The sequence below is a fragment of the Artibeus jamaicensis genome, unplaced genomic scaffold (assembly GCF_021234435.1).
Source record: "Artibeus jamaicensis isolate MK-2021 breed Jamaican fruit bat unplaced genomic scaffold, CSHL_Jam_final contig_467, whole genome shotgun sequence".
Classification (NCBI taxonomy): Eukaryota; Metazoa; Chordata; class Mammalia; order Chiroptera; family Phyllostomidae; genus Artibeus; species Artibeus jamaicensis.
The window spans coordinates 2,665,033-2,685,912 of NW_026521845.1; the positions used below are offsets into that span (position 1 = coordinate 2,665,033).

The 20,880-nt window shown below is 48.5% G+C and overlaps 1 protein-coding gene across 1 annotated transcript in view; it reads right to left on the reverse strand.

The window, feature by feature from the left end:
- RAB4A (RAB4A, member RAS oncogene family) overlaps window positions 1–15,857 on the reverse strand; it is a 32,363-nt gene extending 16,506 nt beyond the window's left edge. Inside the window, exon 1 of the mRNA XM_037144108.2 lies at window positions 15,605–15,857. Coding sequence (XP_037000003.2) covers window positions 15,605–15,635 — 31 coding nt within the window. The 5' untranslated portion in view covers window positions 15,636–15,857. The remainder of the gene's footprint in view (window positions 1–15,604) is intronic.
- Window positions 15,858–20,880: the final 5,023 nt, after the last annotated feature.

A 20,880-nucleotide genomic window follows, 5' to 3' on the forward strand; every position in this document is an offset into this window, starting at 1 on the left:
AGAGACCATGAAAAATAATTTTAAAACAGGTGCTATACATTTATTCTTAGATTACAATCATAAAGGTTAATGAAATCTTATCTGTTAATGTAACAAAATGCAGTACCGATACTTTGTGAAAACAACAAGGAACACGCTGACTCACCTTCTCACAGTTTTGGTATTTGGCTCACACGGTAGTTCAGTGGTTTTTAAACCGTGCTTTTGGGACAACGTCCTTTGTTGCTGGAAGCTTGAAAACTACTCTTGTAATAAATAGAATCCCTTTGCTAGCCACTGTTCAAAGAAATATGAATATGTATGATAAGCAAAAACACCGGTGGACTTGTTTTGGGGCTTTGAGAAGTCCATTCCCTTCCTTTTGTTCTTTTAAAAACAGGTATGAAGAAATCATACCTGTTAATGAAGAAACCAATGAAACTGAAAACGGAAACACAAAAGAGAAAAAAATCCATGAAAAGCAGCGCAGGCTCCATAGGAACTGACAAACCAAGCACCAGTGTGCTGGGCCCAGGGGTCTGGGGCTGCACGGAGGACGCGGATGCAGAATGGAGACACAGACCTGCTTGTGCCAGGCCCCGGACCCCACACACTTGACCTGGGCGGTACTGGACAGCTGGTGGGAGGGGCAGCCCCACACCGCAGGGGACCGTCCTGACAAGGTGCCCAGACGGGGAACAGGGCCTCAGAGAGGGACTTAGGTGTCTGGGTGGTGTCGCTCAGCAGTCTGGTGGGCGTTGGCGGGTGGAGGACTTGTCTCGTGAGAGGGTACCGGATGGTGGATGCAGTGTCACGGGGGACTCAGAGCAGGCCGGCTACAGACAGCTAACGCGTGCCTATTTGGGTGGCGTTTAACAGCTGAGTGGGTGAGAACGGGAGTCTGGTGCTGGCTGCTGTGCACCAACGTCCCACCCTGCCGGGAAGAAGGAAACAGCGTGGGGGCCGACACGCAGGGGCCATCCTTCACCCACGTGTGTACGAGGACTGACATGGAAACGGGGGGGGGGGGAGACACCAACAGCCAATGCCAGGGATGAAACAGGCACATCGCCACGTCGAGAGGGCAACAAACAACGACAGGAACAAGTCAACACATGAAACTGCACGACTGGATGAAAGGGGCCGATTCTTCAAAGACGCAACGTACAACCACTCACCCAACATCAAACAGATAATTGCAGAGCCCTAGAACTAGAAAAAAAACTGAATTTGTAAGTTTAAAACAAGAAGAGTTTCACTGGAGAGTTCTACCAAACACGAAGGAGATTCAGCATCAATCCACACGACCTCTCTGAGAAAACGGAAGAAAGGAAAACTTTCCCAAGATACTTTATAAAGCTGTTTTTACCTTCACACCAAAACTGGAAAAAGACAAACAGAATAAAAACTACAGAATAATATCCCTTATGAGTATGTAATAAAATATTAGCAAACTGGATTCAGTAATATATATATATATATAATATAAAATTATACACTGGCCAAATGGACTTTATTTCAGGGATCAAAGTCTAAAGTATTTGAAAATCAATCAATATACTTACACTAGAAATAGGTGAAAGGAAAAAAAAATCACATGATCATATCAGATAATTATTATCTGCATCAGTCGGCTTTTTCACAAAAAACCAACAGTCACCCATGACAGAAACTCTCCGAAACGAGAACAGAGGAGGCACCTCTTTGACTTGATACTGAGTGTCTAAAAATCCTGCAGCTGACCTTGTTGGTGCAAGACTGCTCTGCCCCTGAGACCAGGAGCACAGTGAGGAGGCGACCCTCACCTCTCCCACTCCGGGTCCTGCAGGGAGGTCCAGCCAGCGCAGTTAGGCATGAAAAAGAAACAAAGGCTTACAGATCAAAAAGGGAGAAGTAAAATGCTCCCTACTAGCAGACATGACTGTCTCCATAGAACATCCAAGGAATCTTAAAAAAAAAAAAAAAGCCCTCCCCCAACCAATGCATGAGTTCAGCAAGGCCAAGGTAAATATGCAAAGGACTCTGCGTTAAAAACTACAAAATACCGATGAAACAAAAGAAAACCTCAGTAAATGAAGACACATCTTGTGTTCATGGATTAGAAGGCTAGACTTAGTAAAGATGTCAGCTCTTCCCAAATTGATACATATGTTTAATCAAGCCCCTATTAGAATGCTATCAATACTTTTTGGTCGATACAGACAAGATTATTCTAAAAGTTGAATGGAAAGACAAGGAAACTAGGAATAACTAAAACAATTTTGAAAAATAAGAATAAAGTGGAAGGAACGACTTTACCTGATTTGAATGCAGCGACAGTTTTCACAACTCTGTGTATTATCGGAAGGGAGGGAGACCCACAGATCAGTGGAACAGAACAAAGAACTAAAAAAATGGACAGACACTAATCTATACAATCAATTTCGAAAGTGCAAAAACAATTTAATGGAGGAAAGTTAGCTTTTTAGCAAATGGTGCTGAAGCAAGTGATCATCCATAATAGGGGAAAATGACCTAAGACCTAAGTCTCATATCTTAAGAAGAAAAATTAATTCAAAATAAGTCACTGACTTAAAAATAAAGCAACACTTTAAAACTTTTAAGAAAAATATAAAAGCTTGAGAAACTATGGCTAATCAAAGGGTTCTTAGATTTCACACACACCCCAAATCCAGAAGGGGAAAAATTGATAAAATGGTTTTCATCAAAACCCAAACCTCTGCATTGTAGAAAACTTTGTTAAGGCCATGAAAAGACAAACTGCAGACCGGGAAAATGATTTGCAAGACACATAACCAGCAAAGGGCTAGTGGCATCTACAATATATACATTTAAAAAAACTCTCAAAAGTCCACAGGAAAAAAAAATCAAATTTGGACATAAGACACGAAGAGACATTTCACCGAAAAGGATATACAAATGGCAAATAAGCACAGGAACACATTTTTAACATCATTAGGTAATGATTAGGGAAATGCAAATTAAAGCCACGTGAGCACCACTGCGCACCTATCGCAGCGTTCACCCAGAAAGCAGCGCCACCGCGAGGCTGGGAGGACGCGCACACTCGGGAGCGCTCACGCTCCGCGGCTGGAGACGTAACATGGCAGAGCTACTCTGTTAAACAGTTCAGAAGTTTCTCAAAAACTAAACGCGCAGCTCCCAGGGACTGCACCCCTGGCATCTGCGCCAGAAAACGGAAGGCCTGTGTTTATAAGAAACCCTGCCCGCGAACGCTGACAGCAGCTGTACCTGTAAAAGCCCGAGCCCGGCACCGACACAGTCTGCGGCCGGTGGAGGGTTAACCTCAGGACACCGCTCAGCGGGGAAAGGCACAGGCCGCTGGGGTGTGCCCCAGCCTGGCTGAATCTCCAGAGAACGATGCCGAGGGAAAAAGTCCGTCCTGAAAGGTACTCCCGGCGTGACTGCACTCATGTAACGCTCTCGCAGAGACGCGTGGTGGCGGTGAAGAACGGGTCGGTGGTTGCCGGGGAGCTAAGGGGGGCGGGGGCGGGAAGGAAGAGTGTGCGCCCGTGATGGGGGCATGGGACGACCCCTGTGGTGACAGAGAGGTGCTGTGTCTGCAGCTGTGCGGACCTCGGGGTCCTGGAGGTGAGATCTTATGCGAGTTTCCTGGATGCCACCGCTGGGGAGAATGGGGTAAAGGGTCCAGGAGATCTCCATTGTTTTCCTGAAAACCGACTGTGCATCTATCTCAAAACTAAAAGTTTTCTAAAAAATAAAGTAGGCAATGTCATCAGGTAACAACCCCCAATTTACTACGCAGGGTCCTGAACTGAAGGAAGCTCCCACAGACGTGCTTCCAAGAAGGAAGGGGCATCAGCTAAGAATCCGAGCCTCTCCTGTCGGGAGACGTTCGTGTCCGGCCAACACGCACAGAAGCCAAGGACCAAGAGGGAATACCCCGTGCAGGCAGGAAGTACCAGCTCTACGGGGAGTTTCAGTGAACACACGGGGACTCGCCTGCCCCTGAGCTCCAGGAGAGGGAGCCCCGGGCAGGGAGCCCAGACCTGGAGGCCAGGGGAGCAGCCTGGAGCTCTGTGCTCAGTGCTCCAGGTTTGCTGGTTTCTCACAACAGTGGGCCTCTCACACCGCACCCCACGTCCATCTGCATTAACTTTACCAACTAATCTGGATTTTCCTTCTTTTTCTTTCTTTGCTTGAACTTGAATGACAAATTGCATGTGCAAGTGTTTTAAATGTTGAGTGCACAGTACATGACAAAGTAATTGACAAAGGGAAAATGCCCAGTTAGGATGTATAATTAAACTAGTTAAATAATCATGTCTACTTTTGATGTGGTTTTATTACACTGAATGTTAATTTGTGGGCTCAAAATCACAGACATTTTTTGCATCCAATTTCTGATAATTATACTCACCCGATGAGGGTTTCATCAGAACGAATTAAGCTTGAGGTAGGGAAAAGATCATAACCCAAAAGAGGAAATCTAAAATGGGTATATGCTACTAATGTGCTTTTAAAATTAAATGAGATAATAGGGACAGTATGAAATGATTAGAAATCGGTCTTGAGCAAATGTCAGCCATTCAGGAAGACAAACACCGATCGGGAGAGAAGAGACTATCGCACGGAGGTAGCTGACTAAGCCAAAGGATTAACTCTAGCAGAAGCCTCGCTCGGAAAGTCCTGCCCCATTTTTACAGTCTTCTCAGCAGCCTCTCAGTTCCCTGAGCAGCGCAGGTTTTGAAAAGCATGAAGCAGGACTGCGAGCTACAAGCACAAGGACACAACGGCCCACTCGGACAGCAGGAAACCAGTCGGAAAGGGCACAGCGTGTTTGTTCAACAGCGACAGTCCATCCTGACCTTGGGTGCTCAGGCAAATGCAGGCCCAGTGAGCAGACAAGATGACCTTGGCCCTCCCACCCTCTCCCACAGGCAGTGGTTCTGCTTTTAGGTTTCCAAAGGTCAGAAAGGAAGCAAAGGTGGGCGGCCCTGGGTGCGGGGCCAGTGGGGTCATCTGAGAAGCTTCCCTGGCTTCTGGCTTAGGGAACCTGCTGGTCTGTGACGTCACCACTGGGAGAAGAATTGCTAAAGCCTCCGAGGACGGTCCGTTTTGTGGCAAGATAAGGAGTGCAGATTCTCCGGAGAGAGCACACTAACCCCCAAGAGCCAGCACGGTGGAGGTGGGGAGGGGGCAGCTCTTACAAGGGCTGACTGAGGACAGGAGCCAAGTAGGATGACCGTGGCTGCCAAGTGCCCGGCAGGGTGACCACCAGCACCCCAGGCAAAATCCCCCTCACTGGAGGCGGGCATGCAGTCACCCAGCTGAAGAATTAGGAAGCCGCCACTGCAGAGAAAAAGTACTGCAAACTCTCAGGAAGCTTGGCTGTGCCAGGAAGAAGGGAAGGGGAGCCCCTGAAGGGTGCAGAGGGGAAGTTACCAGGAGAAAAAGACAGGGTGGTGGGTGATGCGAGGCCCTGACCCTGAGGGCGGGGGTCCATCTCCGACAGGGAGAGAGACCTCCTCTCCTCTGAGACAAGAGGGCAAGGGTTCAGGATAAGCGAGGAGGTAAGTAAGTGCCTGGCTGGAGGAGGGAGTTTCTTCAGGGTGGCATCTTCTTCCTCCCTGTCATGGGCTGAAAGTGAGAGAAAGGGCTTGGGTGAAGGGCTGGCACTGCCAGTGGATGAGAGGAAGGACTTTGAGGTCCTCCTCAGCACCCAGGTGGAAGGGGAAACCCTAAGCCCACGTTGATCTCCACCGACAGAGAGCTCCGTCGCCAGGGCAGCGGGCAAGGCAGAAAGCTGGGAAGCTGGGCTGGGAAGCTGCGAAGTACGTGCAGTCGAAGGATGAGGAAGAAGAGGTGGAAGGAGGGGGCACGGGTCTCGTACCCGGAGAGGGAGCGGCTCACTGTCTGAAAAGAAGGGACAGGGTTGGGGGGCACCCGGGGCCAGGAGCTCTTCGAATGAAGACCAGTGGGTGTGATCAGAATGGGATGTGTCCAGTGAGCAGCCAGGGAAGTGAGTCCCTCAGTGGGGGCAGCAGAAGTGAGAGACAGGGTTCTGAGAGCGTAAGTCACTGACCTGGGACACTCAGGGGCTGACCGACCCCTCTGTATGGGGAAGCAGTCACCTGGGGTCAGGAAGGAGTTAGGGTGGAGAGGAAGACTAGGAGCCAGGGGACCTGTGGGGTAAGGAATGGCCCCAAGGTTATCAGATGACAGCAGTGAGGAGTCAGCAGAGCACAGGACGTAAGATGGCTGGTACTTCAGAAACCTCTGCCAAGTACTGGCTTGGGGGGAAGGAAGGTGTGGGCAGCAGGACAACACGTGACCCATGGAGGCAGGCGAAGTAAGGAGGGAGGGAGGAGGAGGGAGGGGAGAGAGCAGAGGCTAAGTGCCTGGGTCAGCACAGGGGACAGGATGTCTGTGGACTTAACTTCTGCGGCACAGGCTCCCCAGTGACAGCCTGGGGGCCGGGCCGGGGCCTGTGGTCTGGCCCGCGTGCTCATCAGGCCCGGCCCACCCTGTGGGGCCTGCTGTGCGGAGGAAGGGCAGTCAGCAGGTGAGCGGGCAGGGCCAGCCAGCATCAAAGCACAAGTTCTTAGTTGCTTTCTGCTTGATGTAATAATAATCCGTTTTTAAAAAGAAAGTATTCTCCTAAAAACTGCCCAGAAAAGGAAGTCGGTGGCCAGTGCAATAGCCAGAAATGAAGAGACCTAATAAAAACAGTCATCCTTAACCAGGAGACCAGTTTGGGGAATTTTGAAGAGTAGAATGTTGACTTGAGTGAGATACAGGGTGGAGAAAACTCTGTGAAGAAACAAGGCCGAGTGCTTCATCACAGTGTTTCAGAGAACGCTCTAACTAGCATAATGAAAGAGGAGGCGGTAATTTCCTGAGGCTACGTACGGAAAACGTCTTTCTGAACTGTGTTTTCGGGGCAAACCCCGAATACCCCAAACAAACGCGAGGCTTCCGAGATGATGCAGGTCTCTGACAGCAGCCCTCACGGATGTCGAGGTCTCCGCACTAGTCTGGAAGGCACGGGCTTCGGTCCGCGCCCTGTCCCGCTTCACCCCGAGTTCAGAATCGACTGTGCCTTATGTTAAACATCCAGTGTTTGCCCGGAACACGCCTTAGAGCAGTGAGATCCAGGAAGTTAAATCTGGGTCGCCACTCAGAGAGTTTATGGAGGTTTCTGTAGGGGAAATAAAAGGGAAGGAAGAATCTGACTACCCTTGGGAAGGTGAGGCCTGACGATCTTGACTTCAGATTCCAGCCCCGTCCTCCCCGGCTCTGGGAATGTGGGCAGAGCCCCCGACTACTGGGGCTCCTCACAGGTGGGCCCCAGTATCTACCTCCTGGGTGAGGCTCAGAGACAGTGGGGGCAAAGGGCGCTGTGTACAGTGTCCTGACCTCACCCCTCACCTGGACGTGAGTTAGGGTTACCACGCTGCACAGACGCACCAGTGGTTTTTCAATAAGGAAGGATTTCCCGGCCCGAGAATGGAAACAACAGCAGGATAACGCTGGAGAACCTCTGATCAGAACATACTCAAGGACACTGACCCGAAAGCTTCTTCCATCACTCAACAGCTAGAAATAACACTGTTCTTGGGAGAACATAACTCAGGAAAATGAACTTTATTACTAAATAATATATACCAGAGGGATTAAAATGTGTCACTTATAACTTGTAGTTGTGAACATTTTTAAAGAACTTAATCACCTAATAACAAGATACACTTTAATGAAAATTTTGTCAATAGTTTCACCACTCATGTCTAGGTTATGAAGGTCTCCACTGATTTTACTATTAACAAGATGATCCAACACATGGACTTCATTTTTATGAAGTATGTGACAGGCACAGTACCCTGGCTGATGTCCGTACTCGTGACAAAAGTACCTAAAGTGCTAATATAACAAAAGTGGGAAAACAGTTGATGGCCACCCAATAGCCAACTCACATTGTCTTCCCAAAAGTATTCTCAGTCAGAGTGAGTCTGAGGAGGAGTCCTGATCAAAACACCAACTATCTTCAGCGGGTACAAAAAGACAGTAACAACTAAGACCAAATGCAAGAACACCGTGTTTGTGAAACGATACGAGACACTTCCATCTTTCTTTCCAGGAAGACAAGGGCGTCTCACCCGTGTGCCTGCTGTGAGGCCCGCGCTCGCCCCACGGCTGAGCGGGTGTGTGTGTGAAGAAGCAGCATTTAAGTGCATCACCTTCCTTCTTCAGGAAGATCAGGAACTGGGCCAGGCTGACGCCGAACGGTCACCTACATGTTTCAGAGACCCTAGCAGATGCTGGTGCAGTCGGTGTTGCCTGCCTAGCAGCCACTCCCCAAGGAGCCAAACTGACCTTGGGACACACGACCCGCAAGCTGCAGGGCAGGGGGTGGTTATTTTAAGCCAATAATGGTCACTCCCGGCTCCCTCCTCCTTGCCACTGATTGGACTGGAAAGCCAGGCTCACGGTCTCGGGCAAGGTGTTCCAGGGGCAGGCTCTTGCCAGATGCGGCCCAGTCAGATGGGTGGGAAGGACTCCCACTTCACAAATGCAGGAAAGGATTCTTTCCCATGGATGGAAATGAGGAAGCACGCCCCCACGACCCAGAGTCGCCCCCTAAAACTCTGAGGGGACGGGGCTCACCCCACGAGAGGGGGCAGGGGAAGAATCTAGGTCCCCGCCGACACGGTTGGGCTTCTGAACTGACTGACCAGCCCCAAAGCTTCAGCTCTACTTATTTGAAAAAACACATTTTTATGTTACCCACAGGATTTTCAGTTGGGTTTTCCACTAATTGTGGTTGGAAACATTCTACCTGATTAAATGACCAAAAGAGCTAAGGCTCTATTAGCTATATTAAACACACATTTTCTGTCAAGCATAATATTTGCTTTTGATCACACGGAGTCAATTAATCAGAAGGTTGTAGAGTAGGCACGGATTTCAGGCTAGGGGAGTTCGTTCAACAAATATTTACTTAACTACCAAATGGCACGCATTTGAAGGTCTGCTGACCACAGATTCGGATCTCCTGATACATCTGCTGCCACAGTAGCATGTCAGCCCCAGGGGGCCCCAGGCTATGCTCTGGGCTCAGCACCTGTCCCCACTGTGGTGCTTGACGGACGCAGCGAAGCCTGACTTTTCGGATCTTTTACCTCCACGGCTGACGGACTCCCATTCGATCACCGTGTTCTCTCCCCGGGTACAAAACCCCGCTGTGCCGGGCAGCAGCCGAGCCTGCAGCTCTGGAGAGCACAGGCCCTCTCTGCACGCTCTGCTCCGATGCTCTAGGGACCGGTTTCAGGTCTGCATTCTTTCCTTCTTTAAAAGATTTTATTTATATTTTAGAGAGAGGGGAAGGGAGGGAGGAGGAGAGGCAGAGAAACATCAATGAGTGGTTGCTTCTCACATGGCCCCTGTGGGGGACCTGGCCCGCAACCCAGGCATGTGCCCTGACTGGGAATCGAACTGTTGACCCTTTGGTTAGCAGCCCGCACCCAATCCACTGAGCCGCACCAGCCAGGGCTACATTATTTTCTTAAAGGATGCCTTGTGTGACCTCTTTCATTCGGACACGGCTGTCTGTGAGAGAGGACCTCACTAGAGTTGCATTTCTGTTACAATATGAAAAGCTGTTAGACTTCCACCATAGAGAAAAGGATCCAGCTCTGTCTTAAAGCTGGGTTTTCTATTTATCCTGGCCCTTTCTTCCATAGTCTGTAAGCGAGAGGAAAACAAACCCCTCTCAGATGGGTCAAATCGGGCTCTTCTGCTGTTCTGTGAAAGTGTGGCCAGGACCTACTGACAGCACGACAGACAGACAGCCCCTGAGCAGTCCCCTGCTTTCAAAGAGCTTACGATCGAGCCTGGACAGACCGACCAACTTTGTTGCACTCGAGTTGCTTGAATGCAAAGGCAGACCTGCAAGCCCCTGCGTCCGATGAGGATCTTGATCTCCGCAGCAGCCAGGACAAACAATGGGCACGAGAAACAGTGTTAGCACTCAGGGCGCCACGCACCACAGTATTTTTCATTGTAACAAAGGAGAGAGAAGCTTTGTTTCAAGCCCCCAATCTTTCTTTCTCTTTTTTAAAAGATTTATCTTTAGAGGGGAAGGGAAGAAGAGAGGGGGAGAAATATCAATGTATGGTTGCCTCTCGTGTGTCCCCTGCTGGGAACTGGCCTGCAACCCAGGCATGTGCCTGGACTGGGAATCAAACCACGATCCTCTGGTTCACAGGCCCACACTCAACCCACTGAGCTACACCAGCCAGGGCTTGAGCCACCAATCTCTTTCCTGCACGATTACAAATTCATCTGAAAATGAAAGACTTCCCTCTAAAATATATTCCTCCCCATTTCCAGACACTGCTAGCTGCTTTTTAAGATTTCTTAAATGCCAAAAGCACAGCCCAGAAGTCAAAGAACTAAAGGACAAATGTCACACTGAGCACTGTCATATACGAGTCCACTGTTCTGAGTAGTGTAGGACTGTCCCTGGCTTTGTATCTCTGGGTGTCATCACCATCACCATCGAGGACCTACTTGTACTGGCCAAATCTCTCGCCGCACAAACTTATTTTCAGTGAAAAGCGCTGAGGGGAGTTACAGAGGAAGAAAATGTGCAGTGTTAATCTGACTTGTGTGCTGTCCTGCAGTCTGCTGTCTACAAGCCAGGAATCGCCAAAGGACGGCTGGCCACCCCTGGAAGCTAGTAAGAGGCCAGGAAGGACCCTTGCTTAGAGCCTTCAGCGAGAACATGGCCCCGCCAACACCCTGACTTGGGACTTCTAGCCTCCAGAACTGTAAGACAGTAAATTCCTCTTTTAAGCCATCTTCTGTTTTCCCATGTACTCATTCACCGAAGAGAGGAAGTTAGAGCCCTATTCCTTCCTCTCGCGTGACTTCATCCACCCCTTCAGTAACAATACCCTGCACATCACGTTAGCTTTAACCCACAGTCATGGCTACGGAGGAGCACAAATCAAGTATTCCTCAAACAAAGGAGCCCAGTCCATTACCAAGAGCAGCCCGACAGGGAGAGCGGGGACATTCAGATGCAGAGGGTTCTGAGGCTTTTCCTTCAAACGATTTCCACTGTGAGCATCCTGACGGAGTTATTGGGGCTGGGGGAATAAATCTGTAACATCCGTTGGCTCACTCTCCATGATGTTTTGAGAGAAGAAATTCAAGAAACATCATCAGCGTTCTTTGCATTTCACAGAACTATCCAAGGCAGAGATCAGTAACACGCTTGCTTGGTAACACGCGGTCAGAGGGGTTTCTGGCATGCCGAGCCTTCCGAAAGAATTCTGTTATGGCCAACTCTGCAGAAAGGGCCAGAAAGGCGAGGTGGTTCTCAAAGATGGTTGGCGCTATGAGCAGTAACAGAAGAGATACTACCATTTTCATAGTTAAAAGTTCACATTGATACACACATGAAATTGCTGTTCAGGGACCTCAAAAGGTGTTGGAAAGATCGCTAACTTACCATGATTTCTCCACGAGGCTGTGGCATAAGTTACCAGTAGCCTGGGCCCTAAAATACACGTTACAGGCCCCCTTCCAGCTTGCCCCCGCCCAGGGAGCATCTCTCTCTCATCTCCTTGCACCTTGCAGGCAGGAGCTGCGGAGACCTCTCGGCAGCCGCCGTGCAGGTGCTGTGCCATGAGCCCCAGCTGCTGCAGTGAACTTAGGGAGGCTGGGTTTCTCGCTTTATAATCCACTAACCTGGCCTCAACTTAACCTTCCCTTGACTTTTTGGGGGTAAATGGTAACTTAAACTCTCTGAAAAGTTCAGTTCAAAAGACTCAGAAACCAAGCGGACCAAGGACAATGACAGATAAAAAAATGGATTCCAGCTTTGGGGGCAACATGGGAGGTGGATGGGAAAACCTGGGGTTGGAGTCAGGCAGGGAGGGGCAACAAGGCAGGGGCAGCGGGCAGGAGAGGATCAGCAGGTGTGGCAGCTGCTTAGAAAGAAGAACCCACGGGACCCAGCCACCTCTGGATGTGGCCGTGAAGGGAGGGGGCGTGTGCCTGATGCTCACAGGCCTGGTGGATGTTGCGGCGGGCGACAGGACCTTCCCCCAGGAGAGAAAGAGAGAGAAAAGCAAAGGGCTTTAATTTCCTCTCTTCAGTGAATGAGTACATGGGAAAAACAGAAGATGGCTTAAAAGAGGAATTTATTGTCTTACAGATCTAGAAGCTAGAAGTCCAAAGTCAAGGTATTGGCAAGGCCATGTTCTCACTGAGGACTCTAGGGAAGGGTCCTTCCTGGCCTCTCATTAGCTTCTAGGGGTGGCCAGCCATCCTCTGGTGATCCCTGGCTTGTAGATAAATCACTCCAATCTCAGGCTCTGTCTTCACATCATGTTCTCTGTGTGTGTGTGTCTGTGACCAAATTCTGCTCATTTTGTAGGAATGTCATTCACTGGATCAGGGTCCACCTTCATCCAATACAAGCTCATCGTAACCTCATTACATCCGCAAAGACGCTGTTCCCGAGAAAGGCCACAGTCCCAGGTACCTGGGTTAGGGTCTGGACATATCTTTGGGAGGTAGAATTCAACCCACAACAGCCTATTATTTATATATATATATAAATATTATATATAATATCCTTATATAATATACATATAAAGTATGTTTACAAATCTTGATAATTCTCAAAATTATGTGGTAAACACTATATTTAAAAAATAAAGCATAAAGTAAAAAAATATTGAGTATATTGTAGTATTAATTAGAATAGGACCAATAATTTGTGTTCTTGTTTCATAAATCATTTTCACTGTAGGAGTCATAAACTCCAATATACAGGGTCTGTCACAAATAATGCCCCTAATAAATGTGTATAACATTTAATAATTATTTAATTTAAAAAACACGTATGATATTATTTATGACATTTTTGGTGAAACGTTCAAATTGCTACCCACCCTGTGTGAGATAAGCACGTATCCTAGCAACCATGCTCAATGGCGTTACTTCTCCCAGACCCTGTATATAGAATTTGGCTTAGATTTTCCTCTCCCTCAAACTGCCTCAGCCCTTAAAATTTCATAGCATATTCTGTACTGCTTAAACTTTTTAGCTCCTTACTAAACATCACTGCTTGTTACTACCTATCTCATTTGTTAGTCTGTCTCACAAATTTTGGTATCAGAAATGACTTTAGGGTCAATTTGTGATCTCCCAAGTCTCAGATGGCGGAAGTTCCTCTGGGAGTCCCAAGCCACACTGACTGGCCAGGGCTTTAAGAATACTGTGAATGTAACAATATTTAGGAAACACTATTTCAGTTTAGGGCTATTCAGAATGAGGGTATCAGTCTGACACCTAGGTATTTAACACTGCAATATTGTATTACAATATTATATAAAGTATATAGTTTTCATGTGGTTTGTGGTTTCAATGCAGCAACATGCTGAACACTGCTCAGTCTACCAAAGGTGAAATACTGCTTTAATTAACAGGACATTGTAAGCCCTGGCTCTTTATTGTCACTAGTTACACAGAACATTCTTTTTCAGAAGAGAAAAAAAAATGAGCCTACGGTAGAAAGGAGTTTAAAGGTTAGGCAAACATTTTTTTTTTTTTAAACCAGCTATCGAAAGGCAAACGTCCGGAAGGAGGGCCCCTGACCATTTTGCTTCTGGGCAACAATGCTGTGCAAATATGGTCGATGATAAGGGAAGAACATGACAGTGTTAGGGCTTGGTCCGGGATGATTTTTAATTTTAGGTTGACGCTCTGAACTGCCACATTTGCTCTTTCTAAAACTGATTTCTAGTAGTTTCCTCGAATTCCTGCACTAGAGGAAAAGGTTAAATTGAATTGGTAAAAAATAAAAATAAAAACATATTTCGAAGCTGCTATGAAGTAACAATCCTAATGATCAAAGCCTTATGATCAGCATTGAATCAGTAACTGTGATGTTCAAAAGGTCAATGAACTCTGTTTGAAAGAAGTAGAGATGCCAGAAGTATCCTACATTTTATCATGGTTACCATTTTATGTAACAGAATGGAACATAAAAGCTCTATGCCCTGAACTCTTCCAGTCGTTTCTTACTAATTCATACCTGCCTCCTCCTGGGTATGCTTACTCCGACTTTCCACCCCTCCCCGTCAACTTTATCCAGGTCGAAGAAAGAAAAAAAGGGTGGGATAAAGAGCAAAAGTAAAGCAAAAGGGTAACCAAAAACTGCCAGAGAACATATTTATGGAATCTGACAGTGATTCTCTATGCAGAGAAGCACACCACGGGGATGCATTTGCATCTTTGACAACACTGGTCCTTATGAAGCCAGCAACTTTGTGGAAGATCTCCAAAGCCTTCTAGGAAACAGACCTCCTGCCCCCACCACCCTCCTGTCCTCAAGCACGCACCCATCTCAGAATGGCTCAACAAGGAGTGAATGCATGGTGCCCCACCCCTCTCCGGACCTCCAGGTCCCCCCTGCCTCACCCTCACCCCCTCCTGCGGGCTGGTGAGGAGCTTAAACCACATTCTCCTTATTGGAACCCCATCTCCCTCAGGGCATGGGCATGTGCTGTTCTGCAGTGCTGCCTGGTTAATGCCTTCCCGGTCCCAGTCTGGGTTAGGTTTCTTTGTAACATACTGTAAAGGACCACATTCCTTCAGAACTCCTGCAGCGTTTTTAACCATTCATTAGTGTCATAGTTGGATTAATAGTGCACCCGCCCCCCCTCCCCCCCTACAGTAAGCTCTCTGAGACCAGGGCCGAGCCTGCAGCTCGCGCCTTCCCAGCACGCAAACTCCACATGCCCGCGCACACCTCCTCCAAGGGAAAGAGCGGCGCGCCAGCGCAAATGGAGACAAGGCTGGGTGGGCTTGAGGAGCCTGCACTTGAATCTGAGCCTATGCCAGGGACTGTAAAACTCCAAATCAAAGTCTCAATCTGCATGCACACATCTGAAAGTGATTACAGACTGGTAACACCTCCTCAGCCCTGACGGGACGCAGTGGTATGCTGTGTGGTTCATTTTTTTCACCATGCAGGACTAAAACAGCAACGACTCCTAAAAAACACAGCATATGTATTGGGAAGGCTTTTGTTTATTCAAAAAATATTTGTGGGCAACTCCAGGTGTGGGTACTCAGAGGGGAAGCAAAGGTTAAACACAGGACTGCCTCCAAGGCGTTTATGGTGGAAAAAAAAAGTCATTTATATATAGTCATAATGCAACTAGAAAGGGCTAAAAACCTCGAGCGAGACAGAGGGACGAAGCCAGCGGTCTCCGGAGAAGGAACTGGAAGTCTACCGACTACTCCTCCCGCAACCGGGTGCAAAGAAAGGCATCCCAAACCAGGAAGGTCAACCGCGAACGTCCCAGGCTCACGCTGAAACGCAGGCGTCGCCCGAAGTCCTGCACACCCCTCGCTGGGGACAACACCGCGGAGGAAACTGGGGCTCCGACTCCTGCCCCAGCCCTGAGCGGCTGCGATCAGACTCTCGGAGGAAACCCCCGCCCGCGTGCGCGCGGAGGAGCAGCCGGAGGGAACTCGACAAAAGGATGGCGCCCCGCACCCCGGCCCGGCCGCCCGGCTCCGCGCCCCCGGCCCCCGCCTCCCCGCCCGCCGGGCCGCGTACCGTAGGTCTCGGACATGGCCGTCTGCGACATCTTGGGAGCGGCACCGCCTCTCGCGGGTCACAGCTGCACCTCCAGGCGGGGCGGCGGGAGGGGAGGGCCGGGGTGGTCCGCCGCTTCTCGGTGGGGAACGGCGTAGGGCAGGAACGGAGGAGGGAGGGGACCGCGGTCCCCACAGCAACCGCCAGCCACTGTGCGGCTGCAGCCCCGCCGGACGGCCGGCTCCGCGCAGGCGCACTCCGCCCCGCACCGCCGGGATGAGCCGGGGTGGAGCCGGAGGGGAAGGGACTAGACACGTGCGAGGCCCCGCCCCGCCCGCAGTTGCGCATGCGCACGCAGTCGGCGGCACGCCGGCGCTCAGGGTGGGGCCCAGCTGCACAGCGGGAGGCCTCGGGGCTCGCGGGTCTGGCTTTAGGACCGAGGAGGCCAAGCACCTGCCCTGGCGAGAAAGACCGATTGCCTTCTTTTTGCCAAATTGACCCGCCTCGGTAAAGAGGCCATCGTTATCCTGTGCGGCTGTCGGCCGGGAGAAGGCGTTCCTTCAGCTACTAAGATCTGCCCGCGATCGTGGTTAACCGGTAACTCGGAGGCAGTAACAGGTGTCCAGCTGGAGGCCAGCCCGTGCGTGGGCCGCGGGCAGCCTTACCTTGCGCTCTGCACCTTCCTGGGCCTCTCCGGTCGGGCCGTGCTGGAGTCTGGGGAAAACCGACAGACGCTGAAGGGGTCCCCGTGCAGAAGAGCCCCCCACAGATACGTGCCTCTCTGCATCCCACTTTCGGGGAACGTAGCTTAAGGGCAGGAGGCATCCCTGGCGTTCAGCTGCGGATGCACTTCCAAGATTAGGAGTCCCGCATTGAATTCAGAATCCTCCTGTGTTAGAAATGTAGGGATAAATATTTACTGGGAAGACAATTTGGGAGGGAGTTGGTTTCATCGGAACATGATTAGGTCCTGTCATATCATAAGAACCAACCTTGTTCAAAAGACACGGCAGACTACCAAAAATATGCTTTGGCTAAGCTCTCAAGTGATGTGGACCCTGGGGCAAATCCCAGTAAGTACATTTCCCCCCCAAGTCTATTTGGTTCCATCTTGCACATAAACTGTCACCAGACCTTCCCCAAAGCCGTCTCTCCTCTTCCCCAATGGCTATTTGCCTCTACATTTTATTTTTATTTATGACCCTAGTAGCAAATACATATCCTTGCTTCTAAATCACAGAGAAGGCCTTATGATGACATATGGTGAGAGTTATAATTGGCTGGATTTATTTTTTCTCAATATACACATATTTTTTGTTCAGTGGCTCAGATACTTGATACTTTATTGCTTTCTTATGTGGCTTTTTGCACCTTGAGTCTGACACATTCCTGAGTATAGCAGACTCATTCAAACTCAAACTATTTCAAAAGAAAGAGAGTGATCCCATTCTTTAGATCTAAGTTTTCTTTCTACCAGAAGCGTCTGTGGATAAGAAAGGAACACAGCAATCGCTTGGGTTAGTGGCAGAGGCTGGACCTCGAGATTGCTGAAACCTGGACAGGGCGATGGGAATATAATCCAGGTGCTATTTCAAAGCTGAGAACTGCTTTAGATTCTGTGGAGAACAAAGACTCAGGCCTTTGGGAAGGATGATTTGTTTTGGAAAAGCCACCCAAAGCAGTTATTTAGTTTGCAAATATAAAAGCCAAATATCTCCACCAGAAAGGAAATACTGACGCTCTCACTGTGCAGCTCTGCCCTCTTCCTGGGCCCTGAGGTCTGGAGCTACCTACTGCTCTGATTCCCACTCCCGTCTCTGGCCCCAGAGCTCAGCCTGTGGATCTCTTTAAATACCATCTAAAGCTGATGCAGTCAACATTTCTCTCTTGCCTAGACTTCTGTATATGGTTACTTATTTGATATCTCCACTTGAATTCCTGCTAGGCTGCTTTTTTAAAAAAAGTTTATTTATCCTTAGAGGGGAAGGGAAGGAGAGAGGGAGAGAAACATCAATGTATGGTTGCCTCTCATGCGTCCCCTGCTGGGAACTGGCCTGCAACCCAGGCATGTGCACTGACTGGGGATGGAACCCCAGTTGTTTGGTTCCCAGGCCCATGCTCAATCCACTGAGCTACACCAGCCAGGGCCGTGCTAGGCTTCTTAATACTAATAAAATGAAAACCAAGCATCCAAATTTCTCAATGAAATCTGTGCCTTCTGCGATCTTTCCTATCTCGGGAGATGGCAGTTCACTCAGAATAAAACATTGGGGGCCCTCTGTCACTCATGCCTGCATTTGATCCCTCAGCACTCCCTGTTGACTCTACTTTCAACACATCCAGAATCTAATCCCTTTTACCCCCTTGGTCCAAGCCTGCCCTCCTCCTTCTGTAACACGCCCCCGAAACTGGTCTTCCTGCTTCTATCTTTGTCTTCTGCAGTGTATTCTCAACACAGCTGCTAGAGTGATCCTATTAAAATGTAAACATGCAATAACAAAAGGAATATGTCTCTTGGAAAGCAGCCAGTGTTGGAGGTGGGGGGAGTGGAATATAAGTCCCACCCTGCTACTTTCTGCTCAAAAGGCCTCATCTCAGTTACTATGGCCTGTAAGATCCACCATGGTCTGCCTCCCTCTGACCCCTCTCCTTCCCTCCGCCCCCTTACTCTCTCGGCTCTAGTCATACAGGCCTTCTTCTGTCTTAAACACGTTGAGCAGATTTAGGCCTCAGGGCCTTTGCACATGCTCTTTTCATCTGCTTACACTGGCCTTGCCCCAGATATCTGCACGCAGTGCCCTCACAGCCTCTGCGTTGTCTGCTTCTATGGCACCTCATCAGGGAGGCCTTTCCCTTGAGAAATCCGCAGCAATCTCTCCACCCAGCACTCCGCACAACCACTGCTTCGGACCCCGCGATCCCAGGGCACTGAATGCCACCTCACTAATATATTGATTGTTTTCATGTTGTCTGCCCCCTTTCTAGACCATAGCCTCCGTAAGGGAAGGGGCTGCATCTGCCATATTCTCTGCTCTGCCCTCATTCCTAAAATAGCATTCGGCATGTAGTAAACCCTCCACAATTCAGTAGTTGTTTGAGGGAGGGAATGAATGACATAGAATTCCGCAGCTCTCTACTTAATACGAATTTAATGTAATGAACTTAACTTTAAACTTCTTGATTTATGCAAAATTTAAAAGATGACCTTTTATATATCACCACGTAATTGTAGAAAGGCTGCAATAAGACCCTTTAAAAGTATTATCTAATACCAGTATAATTTATTGAGTCTGTAATCAACACTAGGAAGAGAGCTAAGCACTTTACATGTATTATAAACCCTAATTTAAAAAAAGATTTTGTTAATTTTTTTTTAGAGGGGAAGAAAGGGAGAAAGAGAGGGAGAGAAACACCAATGTGTGGTTGCCTCTCGCACACACCCAGCTGGGGACCTGGCCCACAACCCAGGCACATGCCTTGACCGGGACTCAGATCGGTGACCTTTCAGGTCAAAGGCTGGCGTTCAGTCCACTGAGCCACACCAGCTAGGACTAACCCCTAATTTTAACAACAAACTCAAGCAGTAAATATTATTCCATTTTGTAATGAAGAAACAAAGGTCTAGATGGCTTACATGTTTTGCCCCAGTTCTCAAAACTGGGAACAAAGCTCCCAATGTCTCAATGTTGGGGTTTTTCTCTAAAATCAAACTACTAAGCTAGACACCTCTGCTTGTCATCTGGAATGTGTATCAGGGAGAAAAAAAAAATCCAGGATACAACGTCTAAGACAGAGGTGCAACTTCAAGAGGCAGCAAGTTGCTTAGTGTAAGAGAACCTAAAGGAAGTAATGCCCTTTTGAGCCAAGCCCTGTTCTAGGTGCCTTACGTCACTTCCCTTGGCCCTCCTCACCCCCCTTCAGTGCGGGATAGCTGCAAACCACAGTGCTCTCTTGCACTCTGATGCTAAGCGAGTCTGGAGATGTGAGTGAGGAAGTGCTCACGAGAGCGACCATTCCCAGGGCACTTCTGTCAGCTAATCAGAAGCTCTGGGGAAGAGATCACCGCCTGCCCGGTCTCCCATCCTAAATGCAAAGGTTTGAATTCATTCCCAAAACATACCGGCTTTGGCCTGCCCGACAGGAATATGCTGCAAATACTCCAGGGAGACAGTATTAAGTCAAGGTCAGAGTTGTGGATTTGTGGCTTAGCTCAGTGACATATTAATTCTCTGCCTTTATTTTTTAACTTGAAAGTTTCCAGCAAATCTCTTATTAGTTCTAATGGGGACACTTCTCTGCTTATTGCCACATTTAACAGCATTTATACTCAGGGAGTATTCATTAGTCCCTTTCATTTTTGTTCTGTCTTCAGAAAAAAGGATTTTTCTTGTTCCTCTTTTCTTTTTATCAAGAATTACGTATCAAATTAGCTATCTGACTGAGGATACTAAGATATTTAAGTTTTCTTCCCATTTTCTGACAAAGTACCATAGAATGATCTTTCTTTTATTTTTTTCTTTCCCATACTTATTTCAAATCAAATGGTCTATTTTTGTCCCGTTTTTTTGTTAAAAACCAACCAACCAAACAAACAAAAAATCCCACAAGTGTTTTTTTCTTCCTCCCTGACCCAAACCAAGCACATTCAATCAGAATGTTCTTTATGTACTGACTTTTTTCACTGGAAGCAGCTTTATTGAGGTATAATTTACATATGACCAACTTCACCAGTTCTAAGTGTACCACTCAACGGGTTTTGACAAATTATACTACGTAACCAACAACCACAACCATCGCGGTGTAGAACTTTCATGCTGCCCTCACAAGTCCTTTGCAATCCTCTCTAGGCTGGTCTTAAGAAGTTTTGATAGAGGATTACATTGGCGGCCACATAGGAAAGTACAGTAAGTTCCCTGAGCTCGGGGAAGGGTTTCCCACCGCAGGGAATACCCACCACCTCCTCCCACCACCTGCTCCGTCTCCAGACATCCTGTGTGTCTGCTCTCCCTCCTTCAAACATCAGCTCATTATTTGGGCCCAAACGGTAGCCAGTACTGTTTCCGCCCATCAGTTTGGTAAAATGGGCCTTTAATGGAAGATGAATAGGCCTAAGAGAAGGAGCTTGCTGGGTTTATTGATGCTCCCCATGGCTTTGCAGGGGAGAGAGAGAGAGATTTAGGTCTGCCTTTTGGATTTCTTTTCCTCTCCCGGAAATGGCATAGTTGAGGCTGGCTGATGGGTAATGTTTGCACTATTCAGCCTTTCTCTATTAGTCTGCCAGGTCTGCTGTAACTGAG